This window comes from Triturus cristatus, chromosome 7 (assembly GCF_964204655.1).
Source record: "Triturus cristatus chromosome 7, aTriCri1.1, whole genome shotgun sequence".
In the NCBI taxonomy this organism is placed as follows: domain Eukaryota; kingdom Metazoa; phylum Chordata; class Amphibia; order Caudata; family Salamandridae; genus Triturus; species Triturus cristatus.
Genome location: NC_140590.1, coordinates 663,649,940 through 663,668,703, shown reverse-complemented (window position 1 = coordinate 663,668,703; position 18,764 = coordinate 663,649,940). Strand labels below are relative to the sequence as shown.

At 41.9% G+C, this 18,764-nt stretch overlaps 1 protein-coding gene across 5 annotated transcripts in view; it reads left to right on the top strand.

Moving 5' to 3' along the window:
• Nucleotides 1-18,764, top strand: part of LOC146810317 (ATP-binding cassette sub-family A member 10-like) — a 1,555,322-nt gene that overhangs the window by 1,147,579 nt on the left and 388,979 nt on the right. For all 5 annotated transcript variants that reach the window (XM_085617313.1, XM_085617310.1, XM_085617311.1 and 2 more), the window contains one exon: nucleotides 5,681-5,851. In XM_085617313.1, coding sequence (XP_085473439.1) covers nucleotides 5,681-5,851 — 171 coding nt within the window. The remainder of the gene's footprint in view (nucleotides 1-5,680; nucleotides 5,852-18,764) is intronic.

The following is an 18,764-nucleotide window of genomic DNA, read 5'->3' as shown; positions in this document are numbered from 1 at the left end:
GATAGCTTGGGGAGAAGGCAATGAACAATACATGGACTGGATCCACCTTTGGCTGAGGTTTATAGATGACCTATTTATAATATGGAATGGTAAGAACACGGAATTCCAGGAATATTTTTGCAAACTGAACAATAACGATGTGGGCCTATCGTTCACATGTAACACCAACAACAAGGAAATACAATTCCTGGAGCTCACGGTCTACATTGAGAACGATGAGATAAAAACAACCACATACAGGAAACCAACTGCTATGAATAGCATCCTACATGGAACTAGTTTTCACTAGCGCGCCTTACTGAAAAGTATCCCATATGGTGAGTTCCTGAGGATGCGAAGAATTTGCACTGATGATAATGTCTTCAAAGAAAAAGCCAGGGAAACATCAGACAATTTCAAACATAGAGGATATCGAAAACTTGACATTGAGAAGGGCAAAAGACAAACTGAAAACCTAACACAACTAGAAAAGCTGACAAACAAAAACAAAAGCGATGACGATAACAAGAAAGTAAGATTCATAATTTCATAAGAAAAATAATAAACAAATATTGGAACATAATAAGGAAAGACCCAGACATTGGCACAAGCTTGAGTGACAATGTAGAGATATCCTTCAGAAAAGCTCCATCACTAAAAGACAAACTAAAAAGAAGCCACTTCACAAGAGAACAAAAAGAGACTTGGCTATCAAACCGCCAGAAGGGATTTACTAAATGCAACAAATGCAAAGCTGTCAAGTTGGAAAAATATGAAACAATTGATGGACTTCCGCAAGAAACAATTCACAATAATGCACAGAATCACGTGCGGAACTACTTATGTGGTATACATGATAACATGTGACTTTGGTATACATGATAAAATGTGACTGTGGAAAACATTATATTGGAAGCACCATCTGCCCCCTGAGAAAAAGGATACTGCAACACATCAGGGCAGTATCCAATGGCGACACCAACTATGCCATGATGAAACACTTTGAATCTCACAAGAATTTTACTTGGAAAAACATGAGATATTATGGAATAGGTCACGTCCCAACCCATGACAGGGGAGGAGATAGAACACTACAACTGGGAAGACTGGAATCCAAACTAATCATCAAATTCAGAACAAAACAACCACATGGCCTCAATGAGGAAGAAGATCTCCATGTACACTTGTAAAGGACTAAAAAAGAAAAAAGTATGGGAAATTGTCATGTCAAACCATCTCCAAAAAAGGAAAATAATAAATACAACAAATAAGATTCAACTAGGGTATTAACCACGCCACTAAGGCGGAAATAACAAAGGCCAAAAATGCAATCAAGCCACTTAGGCTAGAATTGATTTACCAGCAAACTACCAAGACTGTGATAATATGACATCCTTGAACTACTCAAGTGGTGAATAGACGTGCAAAGGTCAAATCACAGAACACCGGAAGCAAAAACAAAGCCACTCAGGTGACAAGAAAGACTCATAATATCATGAACACTGTGGTAGACAACATCATTGAACTACTTGTATGTTTGTCTAGGGAGACACTAAATTTCCAACAAAGACAGGAAGTCATCTTAAACCCACAGGCAGATTTAAAATAAGAATCCGGTAATAAGTCTATGCAAAAACCAAAGCTGAAATCACAGAAGGCAATCACATGAATCTAATGATTAAGCACTAATATGGAAAGCATGCATTGTAAATATTTGTAAATAATTGTACTTTATGTCACACATTGTAAACTACATATCTCACAATGCCTCATTGAGGGCAGAAGTGTAAAACTGTATAAAATGCAATGGGCGAAAGACTTCCCCAACCATGAACAAGCCCTTGTGGTGAAACGCGTTGGTGGTAGTGGTGGTTAATAAAACCCTAAAATGAACAGCTTTGGAGTGTAATGTTTATTTGTTCTACTAGTTCACTACTGGGCTGGATTCCGCCCTTCTATATATATATATATATATATATATATATATATTTGCAAGACGACTCCTGCACGTTGTTTTAATCACACGGACAAGAACAAGGAGTCACGGACCCAACATTTCGTGGCTGAAACTTCTTTATTTCTTAAGCCATATGACGCGTTTCGGCATACAAAGTGCCCTTGATCACATGCGGAAACGCAGTCCGCTTTCTGTTTTTATATCTTTTGCTGAAATTCACCTGTGTTAAACATAGAAAAAACACTATCAATCTTAACGTTATTTAGAATTACAAAAGCTGATTTTTCGCCATTGATATTGTCGTGGAGTTTTATGGCCCCATTGTAATAGGTTGGTAAACAAAGTTGGACACACATGTATGCACATAGTGTGAATTATCGGCACAGTCATTATGTTTCACATATAAATCTAATTTGTATGAATACAACAGTCCTTGAGTTAAATAGTAATAAAAACTGTTTGATAAAATCATGGTTGCTTAAAAACCAAAATTAAATAATATAAATACATATAAATATATATACATACATATGTAAACAGATTTATTAAAATATATTTGTGTATAAAATTCCAAACACATAGCACACCTTGTGCCTATTATTGCTTAAATGCTTAAAACCCTTATGGACTGTTAATAAGTGCAACAGAATGCTGTGATTGATTGGTTATTCAACTGGTAGTTTACCTATTTAAATTGATATAAAGTGCACAAATGTCTCACTCCTTATCATTGTAATTGATTCTAATTTTATTAGTATGATAGTGTGATAAAAAGTGCTAAGTGCTACCTTAATGACTGTCAGAGTGCTACTGCATAAATGCATAGCATTCAGGTGCATAACTATAAATATAAAAGAAAAAAGAAAAAGGAGAAAAATGAAGGGAAATAGTGGCTGGTGATGAACTAATAATAAACATTGTAACTTCATGGTTATTTATAAAAAATTGTGGTGTTCATCTTGCCTGTTATCCACGGGGAAGCTAGCTGTGTTACAAACTGATCAGTACATGAGTGATAAAGTTGTCATTCTGTATGCTAATTATAAACTGTAAAAAACTTTAAAAAAACTATATATCCATCCAGTTCACCAGGTTATAAAAAAAGATTTTGTTATTTTATAAAAAGTTGTGAAGGTCTTCTGTGTTATTCAGACCATTCGGGTGTTTACTATCTAGCTCAATAATGTACCGAGATTCTAATTGGCGTAACAGTCGTTCTCTGTTACCGCCTCTACGGGGTTTTGATACTGAGCTAATTACAAAATAGTTTAAACAACTCAAATTGTTGTTGTGGCATTGTTTAAAATGCCTGGCGACTGGGTAAGCATCATCATTATTGACGATTGCTCGGATATGCTGCAGTATTCTGACGTGCACCTGCAGCTTTGTACTACCCACGTATCTTAAACCACAGGTGCAAGCCAGAACATATACGGCAAATTCGGTTTTGCTATTGTAATGGCCCACAATTAACTTTGGTCTAGCATTGAATGGGGTGACGTAACTGGTGGTGTTGATCCCAAACTTGCAAGCTCTACAACTTGGGCATTTAAAAAATCCCTGTTGTGGTTGCAACCACATTTTATTCTCATGGCAGATGGTATTAACAAATGTTTGTGCATTATTCACATTGCCTTGCCACACCACAAAAACATCATCGATGTATCTGTACCAAAATTTAACATGTTGATTATACAGTCTTGCGTGGGTCCCTCTCAGGACCTGCTCCTCGCACCAGCCTACCATCAAACAGGCATAGCTGGGAGAGAAGCAGGATCCCAAAGCCACACCGCACAGATGTTTATACACATATATATATTTAACAATGTGGAAACAATTATAAATATAAGTGATGGAAAAAATACTAAACATTTAACAAAAAAAGAGATCAAGTGATAGTGAAAAAATAAATACAAGACCAACAAAATTAAACTTTAATTTTTTTTATTTATTTATTTATTTATTTTTTGAAACCGTTTATTACAGGACTCAAAAATTGTACAAGTATGGGCCTACAACCTTCTGGCCGGCCGCTAGCAATAAAAGGAGCATATGGTATACATTTGTAAAACACATGGTGCCGCTGCCGAGCATTTACAGGCGACAGCATCGTTGCGTTCCACATTATGCAGACCCCATCATACGGTTCCATTTTAAATTTAAAGCACAGCAAACACAAACAAACCCACAAGGCAATCCTCAATCGAAATAGCAACAAGTGCTCCCCTAGAGGGGGGAATCTAGCCATCCATAGGAATCTCAAGAGGGGGGGGAGAGATCAGAAAAAACTTTAATTTTGATAATTAAAAAAAAACACTTTTTATAAATAAATAATAAAACAAGTATTAACAATCCTAAATAAACAATAGTGTTTAACGATGAAGGAGTTAGATTTACTATTCACACTCTAACTTAAAAAAAAGTAGGAGAAGCATTAGACTTTGGAGGGAGATTTACTTTTCACATTCCAATGTAAAAATGAAAGTGCGAAACCTTGAAGGGATCACATTTATTATTCTCACTCCAACGAGAGCAAATGTAGAGACAGTGTGGAACTTTGGAGTGGTTACAATTACTATTCTCACTCCAATCTGAGTAGAAATTGGGAAAGTGTTGGAGTTTAGAGGGGTTAATTATACCAATATACTACTCCAATCTGAGCAACAGTTGGGAAAGTATTTAACATTCAAATGTACTATTCCAGCATCAACATAAGGAGAAGAAAAAAAGGTTTTGGACTTTTTTATTGGTTAGATTTACTATTCTCATTCAAATCTGACCGACAGTAAGGAAAGTGTTGGACTTTGTTAAACCAAATGTACTATTGCCACTTGATCATAAGAATAGAAGGGACATTGTTGGGCTTTGGTGGAGTCAGCTATACTATGCCAACTGCAATCTAAGCAACAGTATGAAAAGTGTTGGAATTTGAGGGGGCCATTTACTACTCCCACTTCAACATAGACAAAAGCAGGGCAAGTGTTGGACTTTGGAGTAGTTCAATCTAAGTTAAAGCAGGGATAGTGGTGGACTTTGGAAGGGTCAGATTTATATTTTCAACTCATAATCTTTTGTGAAAAAACATTCAAATATAAAAAAAGTTAAACTATTTAAACATATTTGAAATTCAAACTATAGTTATTAAAGAAAAATCTAATTAAATATAAATGGTATATTACACAGACTATAAAATAGAAATATTTAAAATAAATACACTTACTTCTCTTTTAACCAAGAAACACCCAAAAAATTGAATGTAAAACAAAAAAATGATATATAACATTAATTATATTAAAATACTTAAAAGAGCAATTGAAGTTAAAACAATTAATAAATATAAAATTCATTAACATAAATGTTATTGTTGAACTAAACAACCATTAACAATTAATTAAAAAATATTTAACAGTACCTAAAATAAAAAATACACAATTTGCATACTTCTGAAATAATATTCGAATGTACATAAAATTAATAATATACAATAGAATAATTGAAAAACAATATTTTATTAAATTATAATCACCGCAGCAACACTTCCCCAGGGCCTGTAAATTTAGACAAAAAATAAATTAGATGTTGTGTAACTTTTATTATACAGACTTCCCCTCAGTTCAAACATCCAATATATGGTCTCTATGTCAGTGTTGATACTGTTTATGCTTGTAGCATATGCTTGCTGGTGACTTTTGCATTTTATATGTAAACTGATCTTACTAACAAGAACTATTAAATTTTTTCCAGATCAAAGTTCTCTCCCAGCTGCGTCTTTCTGGCCTCTTCCCTTCTGCATACTGGTGTGGACACGCCATGGTGGATATCCCACTCTTCTGGCTCCTCCTCATGATAATGGCTGTGATTCTGAATACTTTTACAGTCAGCATTTCACTGACTCCCATTGGATGGACTGAGCTGGTAATTCCAATTGAGTCATTAATTTCTTAACTAGTCTCACTCTTGCATTGGAGCGCATCACCACACAATTACTATGTATATGCCAGGAGGCCTAATAGTGTTATAAATCTAAAAAAAGTAGTTCAATATGCCTCTTTGTACTTCTGTTAATGTCTTACATCCATCAGCTTTTTACTAGTGGTGAGTGAAAAAGCATATTTTTGTCTTGTGAAGCTTCATTAACATTTTGTGAAATTACACTTTTGTAGTGAAATGTGGTTTGGGTAGCTCTTGTGTTGCTTTTTGTATTCTATTATGCACATTGCATACAAAAGTCTTGGCGATACTGGGTGGAGAATGGTTCAAGCAAAAATGTCTCTTGAGGCGGCATTTGCAGCACAAACCAGTCTCCTTTTGGTATCTTGCAAGACTTTTTTTTTTCAAAGTTACATAAGTAATGTGAAATTTCGAGGAATTTCATTTATTTATAGTAAAGTGGAACTTGGCTGGTATAATTGAGATTCTGCCCAGACCTGTTTGTACCGAGAATATTACATAAAACTTGCTGATGGAAGCGGTTCCTGCCACTTGATTGCCATTGATGATGTATACTGATAGTTCTTTGCATTTAGTGCAGGCAAACGGCGACTCTCTAACTGGTTCATGCTACTTCTTACTGTTTGGTTTGGAAACGACCATGAACATTGACTTCCTACATTTGCGCATTACTTGTACACAAAGCTGGCATTCGTGATAGGCATCTTTCAAGTAGAAAAATATTACCATGACAAATAAAGGGGTTTATACAGTCTTTTGTGGCTAATGAGTTAAGGGATATTGTAAAAAATTATGTTACTGATTAAGGGGGGTGAAACCCTTCTCAAGCAGCAACCAATTCTTGTCATGGTGAAGTCATACACGAAACCTCAAATTAAACTGTGCTCAATCCTATGGTAGCTTGGCACAGAGCAGTCAGGCTTATCTTAGAGGCAATGTATAAAGTATTTTTTTTACACTTCAAACAGTAATAAAGTGAAAACACCACACAAAAATGGATCCCACAGCAGACTAGAAAAATAGAATAATTTTTAATAAATGATACAATACCAAAACAACATCAACCCAATCAGTAGAACCAGAAACACACAGTTTTAAAGATTTTAGTGGAAGCGCCAAAAAGCACAAAGTGCGATTTGTGGACATCTGGTCGAGCCCGTCTGGGACAAAATAACAAGTTCAGACCAGCCACGATGGAGTGCAGGACAGCTACAGAGACCAAGGTTGGCCCGCTGAAATGAGTACTTTAAAGCCTTGTTGCCAAGCATTGTGAGAATTTGCATCAAACATGTGCTACACAGCCGAAACAATGCATCAGTTCTAAGGGGCTGTGTAGCTGTGATGAGAAGTCTGGAGTCATTGTCGAGAATCTCATTGATGAGGGGCTTGCAATGTGAAGTTGGCTACAAGGATGCTTTGCTCAGTCAGGGAGAGGCACCCCTTCCAACGAGCTGCGAGGCTGCGATGTAGAGTCCATCATCGAGGCTGTTGTCAATGAGGGATGCGAGGGTCTGCTTTATGGATGCATTGTGCAGCTGTGTTTCCAAAGACGCAGGGGGCAGAAAGCCCACATGAAAACTGGGGATTATATTTGGAAGAGGGAGCAGCCCCCTTGGCAATAAGATAATGCTCCCCCCACCCCAAATGTCTTTCTGCCCCTAGAGGCAAATTGGAGGTTCTTACCGCCAATCTGCCCCCAGGGCGGAAGAAAGTCCACTAGACAGCAGCGATGATTCTGCAAGACTCCCATTGACCTTAGCTTGATGCTTGCCTGTCACATGCACTGGGCCGAGCCACATAGGTGAGGTAGCATTTTTGTGGGTATAAGTGGGTAACACTGAGTGGTCGACATTTTGTGGATTCCTGCTGATTACAGAAGATGTGCAATTTTAAGGGAAGGTTGAGGTTTGCTTGGCATTGTGGTAAAGAAAACTTTGGGGGATTCACATGAGGCATGCCACCCTGGACTCCCCTGGGTGTCTAGTTTTGATACAATTCTTGTAGGTTCCCTTGGGTGGACGTTGATCCCTGATAAAAAAAAAACACCTCTACCTTCATTGACAAATCAGACAATTTTTAGAAGGAAATTTGAATGTCTCCACATTGTATTTTGTGGGCATTTCCTGTTGCAAGCACTGGGCCTACCCACACAAGTGAGATACCACTTTTATCAGAAGACTCATGAGAATGCTGGGTGGAAGGAAGTTTGTGGCTCCAGCAGATTCCAGAACTGTCAATCACAGAAATGTGAGGAAAATGTGTTTTTTACTCAAAGTTTGAGGTTTGCAAAGGATTCCGGGTAAAACAACCTGGTGTGAGCTTTCCAAGGCCCAGAATCCGCAGCTACCCAGTTCGCAAAAAACTGGTCAGTTTTGAGTGATAAATATGAGGTATCCATGTTTCGTTTTGGGCCATTTACTGTCGCGGGCATTAGGCCTACCCACACAAGAGAGGTGCCAATTATACTAGAAGACTTAGGGGAATGCTGGGTGGAAGAGGTTTGTGGCACCTCACAGATTCCCGAACTTTCCATGTGAGGAAAATGTGTTTTTTGTCCCAAAGTTTGAGGTTTGCAGGGGGATTCTGGGTAAAACAACCTGGTAAAAACCCCACAAGTCACCCATTCCTAGATTTCCCTAGGGGTCTAGTTTTCCAAAATGTATACATTTGCTAGGTTTCCCTAGGTGCCACTGATCGGCTCTGGGCTCACTCTGTCCGTAGACCCTAGTTCCTGATTGACGAGCAGGAAGCTGTGGTGGCAGCGGGGCGAGGCGGCCGCAACGGACCGGAATTGGAGTCCCGACTGCCCTTCTTATCACCTGATAGCTGCAGTCAGCCACAGTCACCCTCTCCCTCCCGCCAAATCGCCGTCGAGGTTAGAGTCAGCCTCTGGCTGGAAGCACTAGCGGCTGTGGACAACAGCTGCGGCTGCTTCACAAACCAGCGGCCATAGCCCACAGCTTACAGTCACCCTGTTGCTGTTGAAAGTGTTGCAGGCATTGCGGGTGCTTCACAAACCAGAAGCCATAGCCTACAGCTTGCAGCCACCCTTGTGGCTGTCGAAAATGCTGTCGGAAAATGCTCCAGTATGGGCTTGAGTTTCCCGGGAGATCGTTGCATCCATTGATGGCGCAGTTTGGGTACTATCGGAGAGTGTCCAGCACTGCGATTGTCTCTCCTGACTGACAATTAGTGGGCAGCCTGACTGGGAGTAGGGTTTTCCTTCCCCTTCCTTTTTCTCCTTGATATATACGTATTTATTGAACTCATACAACTATAGGAACAGAAGTCACTAGTGGGTTCGTGCCCTACTGGGTAGAGTGGTGGCAGGTTACGGGAGAAGGCGGCACTACGTAATATCAGTTTTTCTACCTCCAACAATCAATGGGGAGGAAAACAGTTCACAAGGAAGATACAATTTATTATATATATATATATATATATATATATATATATATATATATATATATATATATATATATATATATATAAGATTTTGTTTCCTATTGTTGTTTTCTATTGTTTAATCTATAGCTTAATATATATATATATATATATATATATATATATATATATATATATATATATATATATATATATATATTAAGCTATAGATTAAACAATAGAAAACAACAATAGGAAACAAAATGGAAACCATAACCCTGCATAAGAGCGAACTATGAGGTCAGGCCGGGAGAGGGCTCCTTACTTTCCTATAAGAAGGAAGAAAAAACTTCAGGTGTTGTCAACAGTAAAAAATACAGAAGTAAAAACCATTGGGGATAGTCAACCATTAATTTCACCTGTGTATTAAATGTTCGAAAAAGCAACTAAAATTCCCACAATTGTGACTTTCTCAAAGATCCAGCAGGATCAATGTTGTCTAATCAAGAGGATATTGTCTTTTTTTCCTTCACCGATCACACCAATTACACAAGTCAAAATTACTATGGGCCAAATTAATGGTGTTACAGACCTGGTTGGGTTACAACCAAATCAGGAATTAATGAAAAACAAAGATCCTCAATGGGGTACTATTTCAGACCTTGAGCTACTTGCATCAGGAGCTCATTCTCCACAACCATCAACTAGTGTATACTCACCTCAAAAGTCTCCTAAAAAAAACAAGGATCATCATTAATATCCGGCGCCCCACAACCAACTGAAGTAAATGTAAAAATCAACAATAACCACAGAGATGTAGAGGAATTAATGGCTTCTAGTTGTAAAACAAAGCAAATACACCATGTGGCAAATACTCAAAACGAGCAGCAGTCGTTAAAAAACACTCAAAATATGAGTCTTCCGCTGTTGACTCTTGAAACTCAAAACAATACAAAAAAAGTTGCATTGTGTTGTGATAATCCAATCCTTAGAAGGCTCGCTTGCTAGAAAACAGAGGAAGAGCCATCGGATCACGGTATTCACAACAAGGTCCAACAGCAGCAAACAAATCTGTGTAAATGCAATAGTGATCTTTATCAAAATCATGAGTCCAATTACTCTGCACCAATTACTGATTCAGGAGCCATATAGGACATCTTTTTTAAAATATTGCAACTCACATTGAAGCTTTGACTTAGTAATCAAATATGATGGATGTCCAAGTAAATCTTCTTAACATCATGGCAAAAGCAGTTTCAGGGATCGATCAGAAGCTGACTGAACAAAATAATCTAATAACGCAAGTACAAACTCATGCAGCTACATTGCATACAGAATGCACCTGTTTCCGAATGACTGATAATTTATGAACAATTCTGGAAGTCTTGACCACTTTAATTGAAAATAGAAAAACAAATGTGGTAGTTGCCGTCCGTTACAAAATTCCTATTATAAATATTATTATATTATAAATCTGCTAAAAATTATCTAAATGACTTGAAGTGATGGTAGTACAAATGCAGGCTTAGAAAACAATAGTCAAGTGATAGACCTAAGAGAGGAGCAAGACAAGGTTGGTACAGGAGAAGCCACAGCTCAGATGTTCTCACATGCTGATCCTCTCCACCGTACACAGCTGATTTTACAGCAGCAACTCTATCTCTATCTCTGTTTCAATTAATAACCTCATTTCAGATTCATAAAACAGATGAAAGTGACCACGGCCAACAAATCATCAAGATCCAATCCAAACAAAAGTATCATGAAAACTCCCATCTGGGAGAAAGAAACAACAAATTATAGGAGATTATCTGGGTCGGAGGGATCACTATATGCTGTAAATCTGATGTCTTTGCTCCTGGTTAAAAACTGTTTCTCTGTTGAGTCATGGTCTCCGATGGTGCAGTGGACTGAATTTATAGAAAAGTTACTAAGTGTCTCTCGTAGGTGTAGACTGCGGACAATATTTTAACAATCACATTTTTACGTGGCTGGAGCCGGTGGAACATTGTGATGCTAACCAACCTCTGAAGGCTGCGCTGAACAATCGCTGGGTCTGCGAGGACCAGGGTGCCTTGGACTGCTGTAAACCCACACACCTGGTGCCTCTTCCCGGCCCCTCCTCCCGCCAACTTTCTCCATAAAACGCCTCACGGCACCCGCTACGCGGGTGCCGCTCGTAGGTGTAGACTGCGGACAATATTTTAACAATCACATTTTTACGTGGCTGGAGCCGGTGGAACATTGTGATGCTAACCAACCTCTGAAGGCTGCGCTGAACAATCGCTGGGACTGCGAGGACCAGGGTGCCTTGGACTGCTGTAAACCCACACACCTGGTGCCTCTTCCTGGCCCCTCCTCCTCTCGCTATTTAGCCTTTAGCCCCTGTACGCGTGAGCGGGACACGTGCGGGGCGTAGACTGGGGCGAAGCCTGGGCAAAGGGTGGCCCGTCTGAGGCCGTCCGAGGACGATCGTGGACGGGACGGGCCACCCCTCTAACCTTCTCTGCTCGGTGAGAGTATTGTTTGTGTATTGCCTAAAGTTCTAGTATATTGTGGATATTTTTGTTTTTAAAGCACAGTTGGATCTTATTTGCATACTTATTTTCCTCTATAGCCCATAGGATGCCTCTTGACGCTGACAATCCCCGTACCTTAACAGTTAACACCTCTAAAGGCCCAGTGTCAGGAACAATCGATCAGTTCTTCAAACGCGTAACTACCGTTTTGGAGAAAGAAATAGCGGATACTGAAAAGCGTTTATCTTTAGATCTGCTAACAGGCAAGCGTTCCTCATTGGGTATGATTGATAATGCTCTCTCCCCAGATGTGCTAAATGAGGGCGCAGGTACCTTTAAATCCCACTCTATGCATGGAAGGACAAAAAAAGTTCCACATGTTGATTCCTCAGGCGCGGTTCCTTTTTCTGATAACATAAGCAGCCTAACACTGTCAGGGCTATCAGATTCACCGAACCTAGCTATCACCCCCCCGCCGATTGTGGAACCAGAGGTCAACATACAACCAGTAAGAAAGAGACGATGTACCTCAATGAAGTCATTTGTGGCTAAAAAGAAGAAGGCTAAATCCTCAGCCCAAAACCCGAATCTACCAGGTTCTGTACCGCAAAAAAACTCTCACTCAACTACTAATGCTTTGGGAGTACCGTCTAACCATGACATTATGACCGACCTACTTACAAAAATAGAGATTTTGATTAAATCCCTTTTACTTCCACTTTTGGAAAGGTCTAGATTAATAAATGTTCACCTGGAAGATTTAAGTAAACAAGTGGAAATAAACAACTCAGTTACCTCTGAATTACTTAATATTTACACCAAAAGCAGTATTAATGAACAACCCCCTTCTACCTCTCTCGTGGCAACGCGATCCCCATCCACTGATAACTTGCCGATATCGACTATTGCTCGGGGGAAAACTCTGTGGCAACATTATCTAATAAAACTACAGAGTCTGGTAAAACCCACCATGCAATAAACAGCAAAGAATTGGATGGGGAGAAAAAGGTGGTTAATAGTTCCAAAATTGGCTTTCTAGAAGTAACTGAAGAGACAAATAGCAGAAACGTTAATATTTCCCCGGCAACAACTAATGTGAGGAAAAGGGTTATAAAAGATCAAGAGAATAGTGATTGGTTACTTCAGCCCCAATATATTCCGGCAAGTAGAAGAGTGGACTTACCCCCAGAATCAGCCCCATACACAATTATCCTGACAGGGGTTCCTGAACTACCAGAGGGTGTAAGGGAGGACTTTTATGCGTTAAAAAACAAAACCATTTATTGGTTGACCCATAATAGACCCCTCCTTGCACATATAAATGGAGAAATTCTTATGGTGAGACGTACATGTTGGGTAGGAACAAGACCAAAGGAAAAAAAGGGGGACGTGATTATCATAAATTTTAGAGATCACAGAGCGGTTAGATGCATAGGGGACTGGTACGAAGCTAGAGGGGAGGAAGCAATCTCCACACACCTTGTCAACTACTTCTACCCAAGAGAATTGATCTCCCATTTTAAACCCCATGCTAGAAAAGACCCCCCTCTTAATCGGAGGGCAGTAGAGCATTATTCCTCCTATCAAGCCCCTCGTAATCACTTTTCCAATCCACAGTTAAGTGATGGGTCCCTGAACAATAACCATCAGTTTCGTCAGGATTTAAATCCATCTTCTTGGAATAATTATCCCTACACACATCAGAGGTTCAATATACCTACTGCCAATCCCTACGCAGTTTTGTACAGTTTGGAAGACGTAGACTGACTCAAAGATGGAGATTCTCAACCATGGAAACCCATAGAATTTTGTCAATCTCCCATTAATGTTAATGATCTTGTAACTGAAAACGTGGAAACTCAAATAACAGAAAATACTGGTCCTCAAATGGTACAAAATCTCCTACAAATTGGTGGCCTAGTCACTACCTCAACGAGGAATATTTGTAGTGACTCTCACGGACAGTCGGGGTCTGAAGAATTAAGAGCTTCAGAGAATCCCCCTGTAGTGGATGCAATTAATATAAACAAAAGCTCTGTTATAAGAGAATCTGACATTACACTACAAATTATGTCATGGAACATCGCAGGCCTACGTCCCAAAATAATGGACGGGTCCTTAATGGACTTTGTTGAAGACCACCATGTAATCTGTTTACAAGAGACATGGTCCACCAATGAACAACATTTGATGGGCTATAAAACATATTTTTCACCGGCAGTTGCAGGTCCTCATGGTAGGGCAAAGGGGGGCTTGACGATATTTATAAAAAACACCATACCTGGGTTAAAAGTAACCCCCCTTAGACTCCATACTAACTATCAGGTTCTGAAACTCACATTTATAAGGAAGGGGGTAGTATTTCTAGTAAACTTCTATGATAACCTCCCTGAATGTGAGAGACTAGAACTGCATGGGGCACTTCGTAATAAACTCCTCACATTGACAAAAAAAATACAAGGGTCAGAAGTCCCAAGCATCGTTTGGGGCGGTGATTTTAATCACCACCCCTGCAGCTTGGAAAATAGTAACATTTGTGGGGTGGGGGAAGAAACTGATAATCATGTGACTCATTTCAGTCACACAAAGTTAGGAGATTCTCTTAACGAAATGATGTCAGAATTAGGCCTGGTGATTTTAAATTTTGATCTGTCTCCGGTCTACAATCTCCTCTTTTTCAATGTAACTCAAAGGGGAAAATCAATACCCTAGTCTTTTTTCAAAATCTCCCTCTTACCAAGTTCAAAATGTTCGCAAGTATGGTACATTGGATCATGGTAGGCAGGAGGAATTTGGGTAGGGACCTGGACTCGGATAACAGAGGACAGGAGGGACATGGAGAGGTGCACCAAACTGACCCTACAGGGCAGGAATCAGGGTTTGCAGCAGCACAACACACCACACAGGGCATGCGGGACGGGAGTGCAGCACTACAATCCATAGAAAGCAATAGGGAGGGGGCTGGACCATGCACATGGACAACAGAGAACAGAGAGGAAAGAGGCAATGGTAGCTAGCTGACCATAATGGACAGACAGGAGAGAAAGCTGCAGCATAACAGACCATAAAGGGCAGGAGGGACGGATCAGGGGCATTACAATGGGACAGACAAGCCAGGAGGGAGGGCAGGAGCAGCAAGATGACCATGGAGGTCAGGCATGATGGGCACTAGAAACAAGACACACCATGGAGAGCAACAATGAGACTATGATGACATACACACAGACCATGGAGGGAAGGTGGGAGGGGGTCAGGGGCAGCTAGCTGACCACACAGGGAAGGTGGGAGGGGCCATGGCAGCACAGAAGACCATGCATGGCAAGCGGGAGGGTTAGTGGCAGCACAATGGTTATGATGGGCAAGAAGGAGGGGGAAGGGGCATGCACAAAGGACCATGGAGGATAGAAGGGAGGGTCAGGACCTAGGCACAGACAAGAGAGTTCAGGGGAAGGGGCCTCACAACAGACCGCGCGGGGCAGGCAGGAAGAGCAGTTGCGCACAACAGACCAGGGAGGGCAGAAGGGTGTGGCAGTAAAATTGACCATGGAGGACAGGAGGAAGGGGATAGGGGCATGGCATGTGGACAGGCAGGGTGGAGGTGGCAGGGACAGGTTACAGTCATCTGACAATGCTAGGCAGGTGGGAGGGGAGTGGCAGCTCAACAGAACACTCAGAGTAGATAGGAGTGGCAGTTCCATGGAACATGGTGGGCAAAAAGGATGGAGCAGGGGCATGCACAAAGAAATCGGAGGGCAGGGGGAAGGAGAATAGGGGCAGCAAGCTAAGCACAGAGGCTAAGCAGGAGGTCAATGATGGGCCATAGATTTGGGCAATGGAGGGCAGGAGGAGTTGACTGGTACATCATGCTAAATGGAGGGCAGTGGCAGCACATCAGACCATGCATGGCAGGAGGGAGGAGGCTAGTCCATGGATTCAGACAACAGAGGATAGGGAGGAGGAGGATGGGGCAGCAAGCTAACTGTTCAGAGAAGGTGGGAATTAGGAACTTTATTGTGTCTGTGCGAACTACTTAAAATATGAACAAGTATGCAGCATAATCTCACTTTTATTCAGGAAGAAGAGGAAGTTTGTGACTGTGACTCCGGGCTCACTTGGCAGAAACACCCCCTGACCCTCCACCCCCCATTGCAAAATGTAATGCCCGTGAAAAGGGTAGGTGGACGCAGTGTTATATAGAACATAGTCCTGAGAGCACGATTGAAAATGAAAACTAGATATAGTATATGATATAAACTATGCACCAAAAAGTGTGATATAAGATGAACCGGGGCGTGAAATATAATATGCAATACATTTTGCGCAATAACAGATTCATTGGATAGTGCGAGATAGCACAGGCTCTAGCGCGTGCTATGCGATAGGTGCCTTGGAGTGTAATATGCACAGGGCAGTGTTGTGTAACCTAACTAGTCTCTAAAGTTGTAATATAAAATATGTGCTGGGGAGTGTAACGATGCATATGCACTGTGACAAAGATATGGGTCCCAGATTGTAATATGTATGGCATAGCGCTGTGCGTTATAACATAGGCATCGAGGAAGGCACGTTAGATGGGGCAATATAACCCGTGCGAAGGCAAGTGTGGCATGACATATTCACGGGGTGGTGTTACAGTGCATATGGGCTAGAGAGTGTCATAGCATACGCACTAGCTGGTGAAATACAACACAGAGGTGTGTGGCACTCGTCGGGCACTGGTGGGTGTAACACAGCATTGGGCTCAGCCAGGAGCACGCTGTGACTCTCAAGTGAGGTTCGTCTCCTTTCCAGAGAGTAAAATAAAAAGAATTACACATCCGGCAGTGGATGTGTGTTTTATTAACCGTGAGGGGGGTTTCTTGCATAGTTTGGTCGAATTTTTGTCGAATCCCCTTTGAATGGCTTGGTGTGCGTGTGTATTAAATGTGCCCGTCAATAGCTACCCATGTTTGTATAAATAAACAACAAGGGTGTCTACTTGGAGAGTACCCACCAGTGGGGGCGCCGGGATTAGGCACGGTAGGGCATCAGACACGTCAGAGCTTCACTGGTGGTGTAAATACATTCCACATGGATTCATGGTATGCATAGTCGCATTTTAATGAATATCACGGAAATCGTCATGGTGATAGGTACATACGGTTTGTCCAGCATGTCCTAGGTGTTTCTATAAATATTTATTTTTTTTAAATAATAAAAAACAAAGGCCGGCCCCGGGGGATGGGGTCCATCAGTGGCCTGAGGATTGGGGGCAACGCAGCCCCCCTCCTAAAGAATAAAAAAAAAAAATGCCATGACCCGGGGGTTGGGGTCCTGGGAGGGCCAAATTTAATTTTTTCAACAGAAAAAAATAGGGTGCAGACCCTGGGGGATGGGGTCCCCAGGGCCTATAAAGTAGAAAAAGAAGGGGGGCCACACAGCCCTCCTTCTTAAAAAAATAAAATAAATAAAAGACCAGCATCGCGCCGGAGGCCACCCCCCCTCCTTGCAGCACTCTGCAAGGCCGCGCCCCCTGGCCAGTTGTAAGTTGGGGAATTAATTCCCCTTCAATAATGAGGGTCCCTGAGGGCCAAATAGCCCAACAGGTATCTCCAGTATGCGCCAGGGAGCTGCGTTGCAGACAGGTGTTCTGAGGCCATGCCCCTCTTTACACCTCTATGCAACGCAGCTCTGTGGCACTTACTGGAGGTACCTAGTGGGCTAGTTTGACCCTAGGGACCCTTAGGATTCAAGGGGACTTAATCTCTCAACTTAGAATGGCCACAGGGCGCATTTACACAGTGGTGAAGGGAGGGGACGGGGCCTGAGGTGACGTGTGCAAATACGCCCTGTGGCACGTTTTAAGTTGGGGAAATAATTCCCTTTCAATCCTGAGGGACCCTGGTGGCCAACTAGCCCACCAGGTGCTTCCAGTAAGCGCCACTGCTCTGCGTTGCAGAGAGGTGGTGCAGGCCGTGCCCCTTTTTACACCTCTCTGCAATGGCGCTAACTGGACGTACCTAGTGGGCTATTTCTCCCCTAGGGACCCTCAGGATTCAAGGGGACTTAATCTCCCAACTTAAAAAACGGCCACAAGGCGTGTTTACACAGTGGGGAAGGGAGGGGACGGGGCCTGAGGTGACATGTGCAAACACGCCCTATGGCGTGTTTTAAGTTGGGGAAATAATTCCCCTTCAATCCTGAGGGCCCCTGGGGGCTAACTAGCCCACCAGGTGCTTCCAGTAAGCGCCACTGAGCTGCGTTGCAGGGAGGTGGTCCAGGCCGTGCCACTTTTTACACCTCTCTGCAACGCAGCTCTGTGGCGCTTACTGGAGGTACCTAGTAGGCTAGTTGGACCCTAGGAACCCTCAGGATTCAAATGAACTTAATCTCCCAACTAAAAACGGCCGCAGGGCGTGTTTACACAGTGGTGAAGGGGGGGACGGGGCCTGAGTTAACGTGTGCAAACAAGCCCCGTGGTGCGTTTTAAGTTGGGGAAATATTTCCCCTTCAATCCTGAGGGACCCTGGGGGCCAACTAGCCCACCAGGTGCTTCCAGTAAGCGCCACTGTGCTGCGTTGCAGAGAGGTGGTCTAGGCCATGCCCCTTTCTACATCTCTCTGCAGGATTCAAGGGGACTTCATCTCCCAACTTAATACGGTCAAAGGGCGTGTTTACATAGTGGGGAAGGGAGGGGACGGGGCCTGAGGTGACGTGTGCAAACACGCCCTGTGGCGCGTTTTAAGAGGTAGTGTTAATCCCCTGCCCTATTATATACTAGGGACTTACAGAGGAGGTCATGCTAATCACAGGGAGACCCCAACGCATAGTGTTCCCTAGTGTATGTAGGTGTTTTCACTGTATTCTGAGTGTCTTTTAACATAGCACTGGCTCTAGGACTGGTTAGTCAGACTCAGTTACCACCAGTATCCGTCTGGAAAAGTTGAGGGTACAGGATGATTTTGCAACAAGGCTTCTTTCTGCTCTTCTGTTTG